The 18,323-nt window shown below is 33.9% G+C and overlaps 1 protein-coding gene and 1 pseudogene across 1 annotated transcript; one reads left to right on the top strand and one right to left on the bottom strand.

Moving 5' to 3' along the window:
* The first annotated feature begins 13,648 nt into the window (after positions 1-13,648).
* Positions 13,649-14,731, top strand: LOC105796002 (GEM-like protein 4; annotated as a pseudogene).
* Positions 14,724-17,880, bottom strand: LOC105794982 (uncharacterized). Its single transcript, XM_012624395.2, has 5 exons — positions 17,564-17,880; positions 15,977-16,778; positions 15,760-15,865; positions 15,474-15,679; positions 14,724-15,210 (listed from the first exon to the last, which is right to left on the bottom strand). Exons 2-5 carry the CDS (start codon positions 16,702-16,704, stop codon positions 14,943-14,945), a joined length of 1,308 nt encoding a protein of 435 aa, XP_012479849.1. The 5' UTR covers positions 16,705-16,778; positions 17,564-17,880; the 3' UTR covers positions 14,724-14,942.
* Positions 17,881-18,323: the final 443 nt, after the last annotated feature.

Here is an 18,323-nt window from a genome sequence, read left to right as displayed (position 1 = left end):
ACTGACTATTGGTTGATTAATTGAAATCTCTTTCTAAATAAAACCCTATTTTTGCATTAACTCGATCTATGGATTCCCCTATTAGGTTTGACTCTAATCTAATAGATTTATGTCGTCCTATTTTTAGGATTGCATGCAAATCCACTCAAGTATGCTAGATCTACTCTTAAACAGGGACTTTTGCTCCACTGAAATAAGCACATTAAACATGAATTAATATCCTGAAAATATTAAAACACGAAATAAGCATACATAATTGAGAACAAGAATCAAGTATTTATCATTTAAATCAGAAATCAAATAATAAGATTCATCATAGGTTTTATCTTCCCTAGGTATCTAGGGAATTTAGTTCATAATCTGGAATGAAAATATCTTAAAATTAGGATAACAACAAGACATAAAGAAACTTAATAAAACTTCTAAGAAAATTAAATGGAGATCTTTAATCTTGAAGGAGATCCGCTTCCGAGTTGATTCTGATGGCGTTCATCGAGTCTTTTCTTCGATCTTCTTTAAGTGGTCCCTTAGGTTTTCTTCTAGTGTGTATTTATATAGACTTTAGAATACTCCAAAAGCCTAAAAATTAGGTTTTTCCTCGTATTTGGGAAGTGAGTTGCGAAATCGACACGGGCTGGCACATGGGTGTGTGGCCAGTCCGTATGGCTCACACAAACGTGTGGCCAGCTTATGTGGAAATGCCCAGGCCGTGTGGATACTGAAAACAACTCTTTTTGTCCGATTTTGGCTTGTTTTTGGCTCCTTTCACTCCCCTATGCTCACCTAAATATAGAAACATGAATTTAAAATATTAGGAGCATCAAATTCACTAATTTACATAATAAATCATCCAAAAATGCATCAAGAATGAGATTAAAAACATGTTACTTTTATGGCTTATCGAATATCCCCACACTAAAGCGTTTGCTTGTCCTCAAGCAAAATCCTCAACTCACAATTAAAATTATTTTTTCTCAATTTATAATTCTCATCAATAATGTTTCGTCATAATTCACAACTAATCATACATTGATAATTCAACTAAAAGAGCACTAAAGATTCAAACAATCCAAGTCAAACATTTTTAAAGCATGAAAACATAGGTATTTCCCTTTATCTAATTAATTACCTTTAATTCAAAATCGACAAGAATCGACATCCTCATTAAAGATTCACTCAAATCAATTAAAGTGTTTAAGGTTCAAGAACAAGCACTCAATAGTCAAACATGAAAAGTCATTACCATAAGCTTACATGAAAATCAAATCTCCACCACTATAAAATGAGATGATACACAAATCAAAATGTGTTTAAGAGGTTGTAATGGGGCTTAAGTTAAGGGTGTGGAGAAAGGCTGAACAAGTTGGTTAAAATCGAGATTGAATTGATAAATTACCAAACTAGAAAAATAAACAAATGCTAAATTAAAAATAATTACATCAATCGAAAACTATTTAAGAATAAAACAAGCTTCTTCTCAAAATATGAATTTAACTATTCAAACTCAATTAACATAGAACTAAATAATAATCAATAAATACTTATTTTTTTATTTTTATACTTTTTTTACAATAAAAAATAATTTAGCAAATTAAACAAAAAGGTTTAATTAGGCAATTAACCAAATCAAATCTCAATAAAAAAGGAGTTAATAAAACGGGAAAAATTCTCAACGAGCAAAAAATGAGTTATGGGTTAACATTAATGGGTAAATCAAGAAACGGTGTGTTAGGCTCAACAGAGTTTACTAAGGGTTAATTATGTAGGTAGGCTTTTTATGGGATAAGTGGGTTAAAACCTAAGTGCCTTTATCATCTCAATATATCAAATCAAAGGTGTGGTATCGACATGTATAATCGACGCAAGTTCTAGATTAACAAATCAAATTGACACACTCATAACCAATAATAAAATGAGCAAGAAAAATGTATGCTCTAAAGGCTCAAAATCTCACAAAAAATCATGGTTTTTGATGTCAAACTTGTAAATTTAAAACTTCAAGATAATACTTCAATTCAGGGAAATAACCTAAAATTTTTAATTCTGAAAATAAACTTATCATGCTTGATTCTCTCATGTCTTAAAGTTAAAAACAACCAATGGACAAATATCTATGAATTTAGTTCAAAACACATCAATAAAAATCACAAATCGATAAAAATTCATTCTAAGAGAAGTATGAGAAAATTACTTAAACACTAAACATAATTCGAGATTTTCTAATAATTATATAAATAACCTCCCCGCACTTAAGATGTACATTGTCTTCAATGTACAAACAAATATAATCACAATATAAATAGAATATCATAAGAGAGGGAGAAACTAAAACTGCCCTGAATATTGGATAAAATCCCCAGAATAGTGAAAAGCGGAATTATAGTCAAATCTAAATGTAACGCATGATTCTGAGCAAACTAATAAGAAAATAAACACAAATAATAGAGAAGATTAAGGGATTTTAACTCGATTAGAAACAACTATAAAAATATATTTCAAAAAATAATAATTAAAATAAGTTTAAGAAAATAAAAAAAGCAATTAAAACAAAATTAAAAATAAAGATAAATATAAAAATAAAATAAAACGAAAAAAATAAAAAATAATAATAAACTCAATGATACCAATAAACTTAAAGGTAATTGTAATAATAATAGTAAAAAATACTAAAAATAATAAAAATAGCAAAAAATTAAAATAAATTTAAAATTTAAGTATGAGAATAATAAATAAATAAAATAAAATAATTAGGAAAATAAAAATTAATAATATAACTATTAATAATAAATAAAATAAAAGGGGTAGCTTGGTTGGGGAAGAAGAAAAAGATAAATTGAGAAATGAATTCTAGGGTTTGGGACACATGGTCGTGTGACACGGCCGTGTGGAGTATTTTTAGCTTGTGTGTAATTAAAAATTAACCTAATTTTCACACGGCTATAGACACGACCGTGTGTCCAGGCTGTGTGTGATCACCTTCGCTTCTCCCACACTTATGTGGACTCCCATACGCCCATGTGGCCCGATCGTGTCTCTTACACGGTCGTGTACCTTACCCATGTAACTCTCTAACTTGATTTAAAATATAAAAAAATTAGCTCCAGGCTTCACACGGCCTAGGACACACCTGTCTGTCTAGGTCGTGTGTGTTTTCCTTCGCTTCTCCCATACCCATGTGAGATCCCACACACCCGTACGACCAGGCGTGTAACTCACTGCCAATCACCCCATTTCACACACGGCCTACGACACGCCCATGTGTCCAGGCCATGCATGCCACACGCCCGTGTGTCCAGGCCGTGTGGGTCAAAAACAAACTCTTTTTTTTTTAGATTTTAAATTAGCATGCAATGGAATTAAAAACATTATCAAAAGTTAAACATTCGGGTTGCCTCCCGAGAAGCGCTTATTTAAAGTCTAGACTTACCTTATGCTCGCGAGGTCACGGTGGTTCGTAGAGTCGAAGCTCCTCTTTTGCGTAATCAATTCTATTATCAAAATAAGGTTTAAGTTGAGTACTATTTACCTTAAATGTGTCAAATTCAGAATGGGTTACCTCGACTGTATCGTATGGAAAAATATTCAGTACCGTAAATGAGTTTGATCCTTTTGCATCAAGCTCCGAAGTGGTAATTCGAGGATCCTTTTTATCTAGAAGTACCTTGTCTCCAACCTTAAATTAGTTCGTTCTATCCACATGCTCATCATGGCGTCACTTTGGCTCTTCATCGTATTATCTCAGTTTCTCCTTGACATGTGTCCATCATTCATCTAGTTCATCGACTTGTAACATTCGTTCTTCATGAGTCGTTTTGTTTCTGTCGCATGGATTGGAACGTGACTCCGTTACTTTTTTCAAGGGGTTTCCTGCAAAAAAGGTTGAACCATAAAGTTACTCATATTAACAAAACTCATATAATCATCTTGATCATTAGATGTCTTAACAGAATCACGAGCTTGGAGTGTAATTGTGTCATCACCTACACGAAGTATTAATTCACCTGTACCAATATCAATAATAGTTCTAGCAGTGGGTAAAAAGGGCTGACCTAGAATCAAAAATACGTCACTATCTTCATCCATGTCTAAAACAACAAAATCAACTGGGAATATGAATTTATCAATTTTGACAAGAACATCTTCAATAATACCCCTAGGAAATCTAATGGTTCTATCTGCTAATTGAATGCTCATCCTAGTTTGTTTAAGTTTCCCAAGACCTAATTATTTAAACATTTTATAGGGCATGACATTAATACTCGCCCCTAAATTAGCCAAAGCATTATTAATATTCAAACTACCAATTAAATAGTGAATAGTAAAACTCCCTGGATCTTTCAATTTGTTGGGTAGTTTATTTTGCAAAATGGCTGAACAAACTGCATTTAGCTTTACATGTGACGAATCATCTAACTTCCGTTTGTTTGCCAAAAGCTCATTTAAAAAATTAATAGAGTTGGGAATCTGCGAAAGAGCTTCAATAAACAATAAGTTAATATGTAATCTTTTCAGAAGTTTAAGAAATTTACCAAATTGTTCGTTCGTGTGGTCTCTCTTCATCGCGTTAGGATATGGCACTCGAGGTTTATAATCTTTACCAACCGGTTTTTGTTCATTCTAGCTTACCTCGACCTTACCGTTACTTACCACAATTTCTTGCTTCAGTTTTGATTCATATTCAACTAACCCTTCTTCATCTCGAACAGTAATTGCATGAAGTTGCTCCCTTGGGTTAGTTTCGGTATTGCTAGGCAAACTACCTTATGGTCGTTCTGAAATTAACTTAGCAAGATGGCCAATTTGATTCTCGAGTCCTTGAATTAACACTTGCTGATTTTTAAGTACTGCTTTAGTGTTTTGAAAGTGGATTTCTGACACCGATATAAACGTCGTCAACATCTCCTCAAGGTTTGGCTTTTTTTCTTGTTAGTAAGGTTGTTGTTGGAAGCCTAGAGGGGGTTGTGCTATTTGATTTTCTTGACCACCCCAAGAGAAATTGGGATAGTTCCTCCAACCTGTATTATAGTAATTACTATAAGGGATATTTTGAGGCCTAGAATTATTACCCATATAATTAATTTGTTCGTTCTCTGTGCTAGGAGCAAAGGGTAAACATTCTGGATTGTTCATTCCACCTCTATTTAATTATCAATTTCCTTATTTAATTGTTCTACCTGATTCGATAACATGGTGACTGCATCTAAGTTGAAAACACTAGTTGCTTTCATCAGCTTTATTCTCATGAATTGCCACTGATAACAATTCAGTGACATCTCCTAAATAAAGGAACCTACCAAAAGCAAACAAAAGAAAAATTAGAATCTAAAAATTAAGCAAAAAATAAAAATAAAAATAAATAGCTAAATTAATAAAAATAAAGTGTTCCTAATATTTTAGCCCCCAGTAACGGCGCCAAAAACTTGATGGTCACTAAACTGACTATAATCATGACAAAGGCAAGCGCACCTATTGAACAATAGTATAGCTATGGTGAGTAGGGAATGTCGTATCCACGAGGACTAAAAGTACTACTAATTACCGTTTTTCTATTATTTAGCCGATAGATTGAAGTGATTTTTTTAAATCTAAATTTACTAATCTAATTTAATTACGAACGCAACAGAGAATGAAATGGGAAAATAAACAAAGATAACCAAACAGAAAGACAATATCCAGGAAAGAATCCACCTATACTTCACCTATTATTTCGAATATGAAGTAAACGATTTATTCACTTGTGTCTTGATCCGTAGAAATCCCTAAATTATGTTAATATCTCTTTCGAGAGTAAGAACAACTGACTCTTGGTTGATTAATTGAAATCTCTTTCTAATTAAAACCCCTATTGTCGCATTAACTCGATTTATGGATTGTAATGGCCTAAATTCAAGGTTATTGGAATAGTGGTTTTGTAGCCACAAATCTGATTTAAAAATAAATTTATTTTAATATTTTTGTATGAATATTGATATGATAGGAAAATCGTATGAAAATATAGATAGAAAAATTTTACAGATTTAGTGGTTAGTTAGAAAATGAAATTATTGAAGAAATTGGGTAAAAACAAGGTATCGAGACCTTGATCTCGTAAAACCGAGTCAAAAATATTTTTATAAATATTTATGAAATGTTAGTAATATGGTATTAAAATTTCATTAGAAAATTTTAATGTTTGGGCAGTCAATTAAGTGAAAAGGATTAAATTGAAAAAGGTGTAAAAGTTACTATAAGGATTAAATTGCTCAATTGTTAAATGAGGAGGGACATAAATTGCAAATAAGCCCAAAAGGAGATATTTTGGGCTGCATAAGCTGATAAAAATCAGGAGAATTGGTGAAATAAGGGTAAAATGGGAAAATGACAAATTTTACTAACATAAAAATAGGACCAAATTGAAATATCTAGAATTCTCTTCATATTTTCTTCATTATCATCAGTCAAAAAATGTCCTAGGGGTTTATTCAAGTTGGTTTCTCATAATTTTTGCACCAAATCCAGAAAATTCAAATACGAATCTAGATCGAGGAAAAGAAAAAGTTCAGGATTAGTAGATTTTTGTTTACGAACAAGTATCGAGGTAAGTTCGCGTAACTTGAATTATATTCTTAAATGCTTGAAATGTTTGTTATTAATGTGAATATGATTTGAATGTTCATTATATGAAAATTAATGAAACATTGATATATTTGATAAAAAGGGGGAAGAAATCTCTGTTGAGTGGAAGAAAAATTTGATGGATCTCTGAAAAAAAATTGACGGTAAAAAGGATCTAGCCCAGACGGGTGATCCTATCCTGATATAGCCCTCCCGAAGAATATGTGGAAAAGGGATTTAGCCCGGATGAGTAATCTGAATTAGGGTCTAAATTTAGCCTAGACTGGTAATTCAGATTCTAGCTCATTAGAGTAATTGTCATTGCAGGTGATTTAGCCTGGACTGGTAATCCTAACAATACTCTATGAGTTTATATTACAGGGGATTTAGCCTGGACTGGTAATCCTGCTATAAGGATGAGGTTCGCGAGAGTGTGCTCTCTGAAATAGAAATGTGCGCACATGAATATGAATTGACGGACCCGGATTTGTACACTAAAGTGTACCTCTGAAAATCCATCGAAATTCCGAGAAATTCAATGGGATAAATATGGAAAAATAACAAGGGAGTGGAAATCATGGAATTGATGAGCTCATCAATCATGATATATATATATATATATCATTGATACATGGAAATTATTGAACTAACTTGAATGTTGAGTTTGTGCATGTTAAGGGAATAATGCATTGAATGGATGTATGAATGTTTATTGCATTGTATTGAAAATAATAGGTAAGTATAATTCTTGTTACATGAACTTACTAAGCACAAAGTGCTTACCCTGTTTCTTTTTCCCCTGTTTTGTAATGTTAAGAGCACGGAGGTCGGATTCTGTCAGAGACGTATCACACTATCAACCTCAAGATCTTGGTATATAAAGAAACTTTATTTTGAAAATCAATGGCATGTATAAGCTAGTAAAGTAAATGTTAATGTGAAATGAATGTATGGTTAGCCATTGGTATATCTAACAAATTTTGGTTTTGGTATGTGATGAGGTTATCTTATGAATATGTTAAATCTATCTTGAAAATATGTTGAAATGGATTGGTTGTGTTGGATTGGTCTCGGTTTAAAATTGCAGGGAAGATTAGATACTTATAAAGGGGTTATATTAAGTTCAAAAAAAAAACTTTGGGATTTTGCGAAAAATTTCTTATGGTTTCGATTTAATCTCGGTTTGGTCCCGATGTATGTTTTGGGCTTCGGAGGCCCATCTAAGGGACGTCATGACATGTTTCGATAAATTAACAGTATTTAACTCGTAATACGAAAAATTTTTTGGTAAAATCTGGTAATGCCTCATACCCTATTTCGGCGACGATTACAGGTAGGGGGTATTACATGGATTCCCCTATTAGATTTGACTCTAATCCGGTAGATTTTTGTCGTCTTATTTCTAGGATTGCATGCAACTCCACTCAATTATGCTAGATCTACTCTTAAACAGGGACTTTTGCTCCACTGAAATAAGCACATTAAACATGAATTAATATCCTGAAAATATTAAAACACGAAATAAGTATACATAATTGAGAATAAGAATCAGGTATTTATCATGTAAACCAGAAATCAAATAAGATTCATCATAGGTTTCATCTTCCCTAGGTATCTAGGGAATTTAGTTCATAATCTGGAATGAAAACATCTTAAATTAGGATAACAACAAGACATAAAGAAACTCAATAAAACTTCTAAGGAAATTAAATGGAGATATTTAATTTTGAAGGAGATTTGCTTCCGAGTTGATTCCGATGGCATTCTTCGATCTTCTCTGAGTGCTCCCTTAAGTCTTCTTCTAATATGTATTTATAGTCTTTAGAATGCTCCAAAAGCCTAAAAATTAGGTTTTTCCTCATATTTGGGAAGTGGGTTGCAAAATTGACACGAGCTGGCACATGTGCGTGTGGCCAGCCCGTGTGGAAATGTCTAGGCCGTGTGGATACTAAAAACAGCTTTTTTCCCGATTTTGGCTTCTTTTTTGCTCCTTCCACTCTCCTATACTCACCTAAGTATAGAAACATGAATTTAAAGGATTAAGAGCATCAAATTCACTAATTTATATAATAAATCATCCAAAAACGCATCAAGAATGAGAGTAAAAACATGTTACTTTTACGGCTTATCAAGAAGCAACTCTATTCTAAATTTTTGTACTGGCTTGAAGAGTCAACTTTGTTGTAGATTCTGGATTAATCTGATGCTCCACCTGCTTTTGATGTTCTTTATTGGAAGAGTCTTTAAAAGATAAGTTAGGTAGCATAGTAGTTTCATCAAAAACATCTCTACTAATCACAACTTTTCTATTTTTAAGACAACATAACTTATACCCTTTTACACCAGCTTTACAACAACAAAAAAACACGTTTAATGGATCTCGGTTCCAATTTTCCATTATCAACATGAGTATATGCAGGACACCCAAAGATCTTTAAATTAGAATAATCAACAGGATTACCAGACCATACCTCTTATGTAGTCTTTTTCTCAATGGCAATGGATGGAGATCGGTTGATCAAAAAACATGCAGTAGAGGCTGCTTCGGCCCAAAACGACTTTGGTAAGTTAGCATTCGAAAACATACATCAAACTTTCTCCATGATCATTCTATTCATTCGTTCTACAACACAGTTTTGTTGTGGAGTATGACGAGCTATCAAGTGTCTTACGATCTCTTCTAACTTGCATATTTCATTAAACTCATCAAAACAAAACTCTAAGCCATTGTTTGTGTGAAGGTGTTTTATTTGTTTTCCCTTCTATTTTTCAATCATAGTTTTCCAAGACTTAAATGCGAAAAACACATGGTTTTTCTGCTTTAGGAAGAACGCCCAAACGTTTTTGGAAAAATCATCAATAAAAGTTAGTATATAATTAGCTCCATCTCTCAAAGGCACTCTAGATGGCCCCCATAGATCAGAATGAATATACTGCAATGTTCTCTCCGTGCTATAGATTCCTCTGGTGAATCAAACTCTCTTTTGCTTCCCAAAAATGCAGTGCTCACAAAACTTCAGTTTACAAATTCCTTACCCATCAAGAAGTCTTCTTTTACTCAATTTTGTAATGTCATTCACACTCATATTCCCTAGGAGCATATGCCAAAATCTAGTAACATCATCATCTGACAAGGAAGAGGAAGCGATAGCTATATCACTAGTAGCAGTAGAACCCTGCAAAACATATAACTTGGCAGTCTTTCTCTGCCCTTTCATCACAACGAGGGAACCTTTAGAAATCTTCAAAACCCCATTTTCTGTTGTATATTTGTACCCTTTTGAATAAAGAGTACTCAACGAAATCAAATTTCTCTTAAATTCTGGAACATGTTGCACGTCACTAAGTATTCTGACAACTCCATCAAACATCTTAACTTTAATTGTTCCAGCACTTGCGATTTTACACGAAGCATTATTTCCCATCAAAACAACACCTTCAGACATTATTTCGTAAGTTGTAAACCAATCCCGATTGGGACTCATGTGGAAGGTGCAGTCCGAATCAAGGATTCATTCCTCGCTCACTTTAGAATTGTTGACAGAAGCAACTAGAAGTTCACCGTTGCTGTAGTCTTCTACAACATCAGCTTCACTATATTTTTTTGGTTGTTTTCCCTTTTGATTCCTAACCTCCCTTTTGATCTTGTTCTGTAGCTTATAGCACTCAGATTTAATGTGTCCTTTCTTCTTGCAGAAGTTACAAGTTTTACCTCTTTTTGAAGACTTCGATCTACCCTTAGATTTACCGCGAGGATTCTGTTCTTGTGTTCTTCTACGATTATCATCATCATTTCGATCTTGTCTCTCACGAACAATGAGACTCTCTCCCTTAGAGCCGGGTTTAACCACAAGATGTTTCATCTTATCATACGAGGTCAAAGAATTATAAACCTCATCAACTGTGAGAGACTCGCGGCTATATAAAATCGTGTTTCTAAAGGTTGAATAAGACGGGAGCAATGAATAAAGTAGAATCAACCTTAGATCTTCCTTATCATACTGAACCACCATGACCTCTAAGTTTGAGAGAACTTCTTTAAACACTGTTAAGTGTTCATGCACAAATGCACCTTCCTCCAAACAATGAGCATAAAGACGTTACTTCACATGTAGCTTGCTAGTTAGAGTTTTCGACATATATATTTTTTTCAGCCTCTTCCATAATGCAGCGACGTTCTTCTCTTTTATCATATCTTGTAAAATTTCATTAGACAAATGCAAATGTAACTGTGTCAACGCCTTTCGATCTTTATGCCTCTTCTCTTCCTTCATCAATGTCGAAGGCATCTTATCTATCCCTAGCAGGGCATCCTCTAAGTCCATTTGTGCAAGAACTGTCTGCATCTTTATCTGGCACAACGCGAATCTGATGTTGCGATCCAACAACGAAATTTCATACTTCAAAGCCGCCATTACTGTGATTGAGATGAACAACTTGGAAGCTCTGATACCAATTTGTGAAAAATAGAATGTCAGTAGTGACAATATATCGCAAAGAAAATAGAAAGAAAAATAAAGAACACATAGAATTTTACGTGGAAACACTTTCGAGAAAAAACCACGGGCAGAGGAGAAGAAAATTCACTATGTCGAATTCAAATGATTACAAGAGGAGTAAACTATGTTTATTTATAAGCTTGTAAAACCATATTCTAATAGGAGTATAGTAAGATTGAAACACCTTATTCTAATCAATATCAAATAGATGGAGTTTAATAAGGTTTAAAAAACCTTATTCTAAAAAAATAAAAAAAATGTAGTTCTATATGGATTTTTCTTTTATTTTATTTTACCACTATATTTTATTTAAATAAGGATTGAGGTCACTCAATTCTAACAAAGTCCAAAATCATCCTATGGTATGTTTTCCTTGAAAAAAGTTCACAAAAACCAGCCTTTAATTCCCTTCATTCTTTTGTTGCTTTTATGGTAACCAAAAGCTTTGTATTATCATAGACTTGATTGTTGATTTGGACATTGGAAAAAGCAGGTGATGTGAGTCTAAATCTTTGTATTGCATGGCCTACTTCCCATTCATTTCCACCTCACCATTACAAAATTAAAAAAGGTTTAAAAGAATGCATTCCACATAAGCATATAACATCTGCCTTGTGTGATTGCTTCTTTGGTTTGACCATTGGAGCCCATAGCTCATCCCCTTTTCAAAAGGGGGTTTCTTTATGGAAACCCCATTTTGTCACCCCTATCATCACATATAGAAGCTCCCGAGATTTTAAAGATCCCTTGACTGATAGAGAAAAATTCTAGCTATAGTTCCTGACCTTACAGGGATTAACTACTGTGCAAAGGAAAAGATAGGGTAAAAGAGGATTGTATGGATAAACTCTGGAGCATGTGAAAGTACATAATGAATTTGGGAAATTTAAACCATTTTTGAGCTATTTATAAATCCAGCACTTTACAATCTTTACCAGTGCTAAGTAGGGAGAACTACAAAGTACAAAGCAAATATCTTACCAATTTGTTAGCATTAAAAGTATTGTGAAAATAATATGAAATACAAACATTTATCATTTCTTAAACAAAGAAATCCAACTTAAAATAATACCCCAACAACTTTGGAGAGAGCTACTACTCAGAGCTCTCTAAAATGTCCATTATTAAAGAAGGAAAGATGCTGTTGAGCATGATAGTTGATCTCACATGGTCATGGAGGACATTATCTCCATAAGTCCAAAGCATGTCTAACTGTGAAGTCACTCTCACTGCATTATCATTTATATATACAATGAGACCGCATTTGGCGGATAAAGGAAGGGACTCAAAATCGTGAGATTCGAAACCCAGTTGCCACTTTTTAAAAGTAACTACATGAACCAATTGAAGTCATATTATGGGTAAGTTGCATGTTACCATATCTTTTAATATGCAATTTGTGTTCCTTGCTTTTCTTTCTTGACGTCTTAGCAGCAAAGACATTAGAAAGTTTCAATGCCACATCTTCTAGGAGTCAGTACTGCACTGCCCATTTGCATAGACTATGCCTTTTCCTTGGAAAATTAATTTAACCCAAATTAAATTAGTTTGCTTTCAGGTGGTTTGACTGTTTCTAATAGCTTGACTTCCCTCCATAGTTATGATCTTTCCTGTGGCTGTTTTCTGTTTACCCGTTTTCTCTGTGTTGAATATGCCCGTATTTGACATATCTGTATTCAACATTCATATTAGAGTTTGGACTGTTGAACATGTTGGAGGACTTCATTAAGAAGGATTTTGAACCTTTACGCAACATCCTGTTTTCTTAAATGATTCACTTCTTATACTTTTTTTCCTTTTTGAAGTGATGTGTTGGAACTTTTTCAAATATTTATGGTGTTTAATAATAATAAATAAAATAGTGTAAGTAATCAATAGTTATAACTTTTGGTTATTAATCAAGATTTATGATTATTCATAATAATGAGTTATGAATCTTAAATACAAAAAGTGTATCTCTTTTAACAAATAATTATAACTATAATATTAATTGAATAGTTATGTTTATTTAAGATAGTTACTTGAATAGTTGTATTTCTTACTTTAATAGTTATATCTTTTAAAAGATATTAATAGAATAATTATGTCTATTTAAAATATGTGATTATTGAGAAAGGCAAATTTCATTTGGATGATATAACAAAAGTTGTCAAAAATTCTTGTAATTCTTCCACCATCTTCTACTACTTTTAAATTGTTCTATACACAATTATTGCAGAAATTCTTTATAGAAATTGATTTTTTTGTTATAATAATTAACGGGCTTCATTGTATCCTCGAATTTCATTTGCTTGAAACTCATTTGCACCTCAAGTATAGGTGGGGCAAATAGAACTCTAAGGATAATGATTTGATACACGCCTTGGAGCCTATTGATTTATTTTTCTGTTCAAATTATTATTCGTGTTCCTCTCGTGTGCTCAAGATTTTCCTCACCAAATTTCTTTATTAACATGATGAGCTATTGGTGATTTATGCACACAAAAAAAAAATAGATTCAACCCCTTTAAATGCACCCCATTTGCCAAAAAAAAGACACATTCATCACAACCTGAAGAAATATTCATCTTGCTGGTATTGTATTCCATTTCATTCAACCAAAAAAAATTAAGAAGCTACTTGAACAACTTATTGGAGTTCCAATCAAAGCAACAACATATGGAGTTAAGAGAAGAACATCAAGGCAATACTTACCTGATGCTGCTGGCCGATACCACGTTTCATCACAAGGGTCTACAAAAAGTAGGTCTCCCTTTCAATCTTTACTAATGGTAGATATGGGATGTTCTCTTTTTCTAAAGGGAAACTGTTTGTAATTGCAGGCAAAGGAAACTTTGTACTTAAAAGGATGAACTTGCTAGGGAAGAAAGCTGATACATTCGGCCATGTAGTCGGAGAGCATGGTTTGAAACACTCTCATGCTATCAGCTATATTAATGTCTCTTAAGATTAAAGTGAAATGAAAGCTAAAGTTTGCTTTTTTGAAAGTGCAGCGAGATTGGGGCCAAAGATCAGTGAAACAGTGAAGGGAAAATTGAGTTTAGAGGCAAGGGTTTTTCTAGTAGGAGGGTTGGAAAAGATTTTCAAGCAATTGTTTAGTTTCAGAGAAGGAGAGAAGTTTTTGAAGGCTTGCCAATGTTATTTATCAACAACAACAGGCCCTGCTGCAGTTTTACTTTTCATCTCATCTGAAAAGGTTGCCTTTTGCAGTGATAGATAAATCGAAATCCCTTGTGCGAATGGAGAATATGTGAGAGTCCATTACAAGGTTGTGGTTCCAGTTGAGAAAATAAAGGGAGTGACCAGAGTGAAAACATGAAGAAACCATTGCAAAAGTACATGGAAATTGTGACAGTGGATGGTTTGGATATCTGGTTCATGGGGTTCTTGAATTATCACAAAGCTTTCAAGTGTCTGCAGCAGGCAATCTCACAGAGACTGGATGATGTACACTTTCTAGGTGGCTTAACAAATTTTACAGGAGATTGTTTTGTTGATGAAATGTGGAAGGGTGAGCAGTAAATCACTGTTACAAATGTAAAAAAGGTTGTTCTACACTCTATTTTGTATATTTGTATGGAATTTTTGACAAAGCTTGCTTTAATATACTACTTCTCTTACAAGGCAAAAGAAGAAAACTATGTTCTTTATAACTTTAAGAATGAATTTGTCATATGTAAATACAAGTTTGAGATTACAGAACTCGAGATTTTAAACTTCAAACATGTTGAATGTTAGCAGTTCACCGATCTCTATTCGAGTACTGGCTTTGTGAGTATATAAACTATAGGATTTTCCTTTTAAAAATATAAAATAAAAGAATTTGGTTATGGCAGTGCTTCAATGTACTTAAGTATGTCCGCAACAAGTATGCACACAGTCCTCCAAAAACTGGCTGAGCTGACTCGTATACAGATTTGGGTCATTCCTAAAATGATCAACATGTGGTGTGGAGACGAAGTTGCACGCCCGAACTTCGCGCCCCAATCTCTTTTGCTTCTCTATGAAGGATTCCACGGAATGCGCAGGGATGACTCCATCTGCAGAGCTGTAAATATATAACTGTGGACAGGTAGGTTGTTTGTATGACAGCAAACTCATCACATCAGAAAGCCTCCTGCAAGATGATAAGATATCGATATCAAGTTATGTCAATTTTAATGAACATCGGGATGACTTCTGTTGGCAATCATAAATCACATTGGAGAATGCATTAAAGCAAAGAGAGAACATATATCATGCATAAAAATATTCAAAAAGTTGTGCACGGCAATTGATTCTCAGTTGCAAAGAAAACTTTCCAATGACTCAAACATTGGGAAGTAGATCAGAGAAGTAAAAAATCGGGAACTTATTTACCGGTTTCAAGGGGATTATTACCTGTTAATACTAGGAAGATTCAAAACCACCTCAAAGAACTTCTCCAGGACTAGTAGCATAGCAGCTTCAGTTACTGCAGGCTTGGGTTTTGAGGCTTCACTTTTGCCAGTTGATGCCTCCATATCCGATTCACTTGAGTTCGCAGATCCTTTTGTTGCAAAACTACGTTTCTTCAGAAAAGCGGCAGAGAAACCCGAAGCCCAGACCTGAAAATAATAATATGAAAATGATTTATTAAGCATTGCCTTTGTACTGAACTGAAACACATGCTTTAAGCATCATTTACCTGAGGGTCAGGGGCTGCAACAGGGGCTGAATCCACAATGCAACCTTTGATCCTTTCCGTTAAAGAAGGATCTTCTTTCTGAAACTTCTCAAGAATAGCTCCGTACCTGCAACAAGATGAAACCCGACACAAAAATCACTTCAGATAACTAGTATAAACAATAGAAATGTTGTTCTTCATGCATGTATGTACAAATGTACTTGTGGAGATAACTTACATTAACCATCCAGTATTGCTAAAAGTGTGGAAAACCAGGCTTTTTCCATGCTGCTCTTCTAACCAATCAGCCAAGTGATTCACAAGCATGTCTACGTTTTGCTCGGCTTTCCCACCGGCTTGGTAACTGAGAATGTCAACCATCGGAAGTGTGAAAGTAATGACATGGTATCCCCTTGAAGTATACCACTCTGCATATCTCTTGAGATGTTTCTGCTTGGATCCTAACCATCCTAACAACACAACAACCGTACGAGACTTCACCGATGAACAATCTGAAGTCCCAGAAATATTGAACGCAGTCGGCTCAGGCAAATGCCATCTGTACAAAGCATCAGGCACTGTGGCAGGAACACTCTCTGGAAATGCAGCTGGCTTAGATCCTTTAGCTAACTCAGCTGACTGATATAAATTAACCAACAGAGGAGACGAAGCAATAGAAGAACACAGCAAGTTCGGAACGAAATTCCGGCCTGAATTAGGAACCGGAAAGTTAAAACTAGGTAACGGTACTCGAATCCTAGTAACAAAGGACAAGTTGGCAAGCTTGGAAGCTGATATAAGAGCAACCAATGATGAATTGGACTCTGGTAAGGAATTGGAAATGGAAGTTTCAGTATCCGATGTAGGAGATGGGAGTTTAGCAGGAAAATCAACAGAAATAGACGCCATTGCAACAGCAGCAGCTGCCATTAAAGGACGTTGAATGACTCCAGACATGGAACCCATATTGAACCAATATGAACAAATCCTCAAATAAACATTACAAATCAGTGCAAAAGTCTCAATTTAACGAGGGTCACCTGCAAAAAGGATAAGAGGATCAAATTATGACCAACAGATGGAATACAACACGAGAAAAGCAAGCAAGAATGTGTTAATACAATAAGCAAGCCAAGGTTGACATGTTCTATAGTCAAAGCTTTTATTATATAATTACTGGTCTTATTAAATGAAAGGAAAGGTAACCGAAAATTGGGTTGTCAAAAGATAGACATTGACAGCCGACCATGAACTATAGATTAGATTAAAACATAATGGGGAAAATTAAACAAGAAATAGCGCGTGCTTGGTCAGTTTTTAAAATAGTATCTAATAAATAAATAAAGGACACGGTTTCCTTGTCTTAGTCTAAGTCTTCATGCTTAAAGAACATGACAGAGATTGATGAATAGCTGACCAATGAGTCCGACTATTTAGGAGCCCGTGGGGGTAGTTTAGACCATGACCCAATTTCCAAATTCCAATAGGATAGGGGTTTCTCGAAAGGCAGACTCTGACGTGTAGGGGGATAGGAAGTGAGTCAACTCGACCACGGCTCTAGTGGAATAACACGGTTAACCAAGAAACTCGAAAACCGTAATGACGGGTCAAATTTTGAAAGGTTTTTCTTTTTTCTGAGAATAAATTTTGATAAAACGAAACGAAATCACTGAAAATAATTAAATATGAAGTTAATGGAATCCGAACGGCGGATGGCAAAACGAAAACCCAATTCAGAAAAACGAAGAATCAAGAAATCTCATTAAAATAATAAGAACAAATAATTTTGAAACATTAATAAAAAAAATTTTAAAAAAAAAGTCACCTTGCTGAACGAACTCAACTGAAGATGAATGTAAAAACGGAATGGGTCTCTCTTTTTTTGTCCTTTTTGTTTGATTGATAATGAAAAAGAAAGAATGTTGAAGTGTGGGTTTCGCTTTTTCGTGACAGTAAATAATGCGCCCTGCCTCTCCTCTCCTTGCCTGCAAATATATTTCTGCTTGCTTTCCTTGGTTCTTTTCTACCTCTTTATATCTTATATATATACACACACGCATATGTGTATATATATATATCTTTTGGCTTGTGTTAGTCTCTTAGAATTGCCTGTATTGCACGCTAATAGTTTTCTGTAAGCAACAATATCGCTATTGATTATTTTCTAATAAAAAAAGAAGCAGAAAAGATACCCAAAGCAGAAAAGGGGGAGGTTTATATATAGATATATATATATATATATATATATAGCGATAGAGGAGTTCATATAAAGAGAGATGGATGTTGATTAGGGTTATGAAGTGTTATCAGTAAACTCTATTTTGTATAATCGATAATAAAGAATAGGTGAATCTACTTGACGTGACAGTAAAACTTTTAATGTAATTTAGTGACACCATAAGTTTGTATACAAAAATTTGTTCTTTGATCCAAAAGAATGACCTAGTAAAATAGCTCGAATGAAGTAATTATATATTGCAATAATAATTCTAATGTCATTACAATTTTAATGGAAAAGATATTATCACCGAACTTTAAACTCTAAATTTTGAACCATCTCATTATTATAATCATAATTATTTTAA

This window comes from Gossypium raimondii, chromosome 3 (assembly GCF_025698545.1).
Source record: "Gossypium raimondii isolate GPD5lz chromosome 3, ASM2569854v1, whole genome shotgun sequence".
NCBI classification, from domain to species: Eukaryota; Viridiplantae; Streptophyta; class Magnoliopsida; order Malvales; family Malvaceae; genus Gossypium; species Gossypium raimondii.
This window is presented reverse-complemented; position numbering and strand designations above follow the sequence as displayed.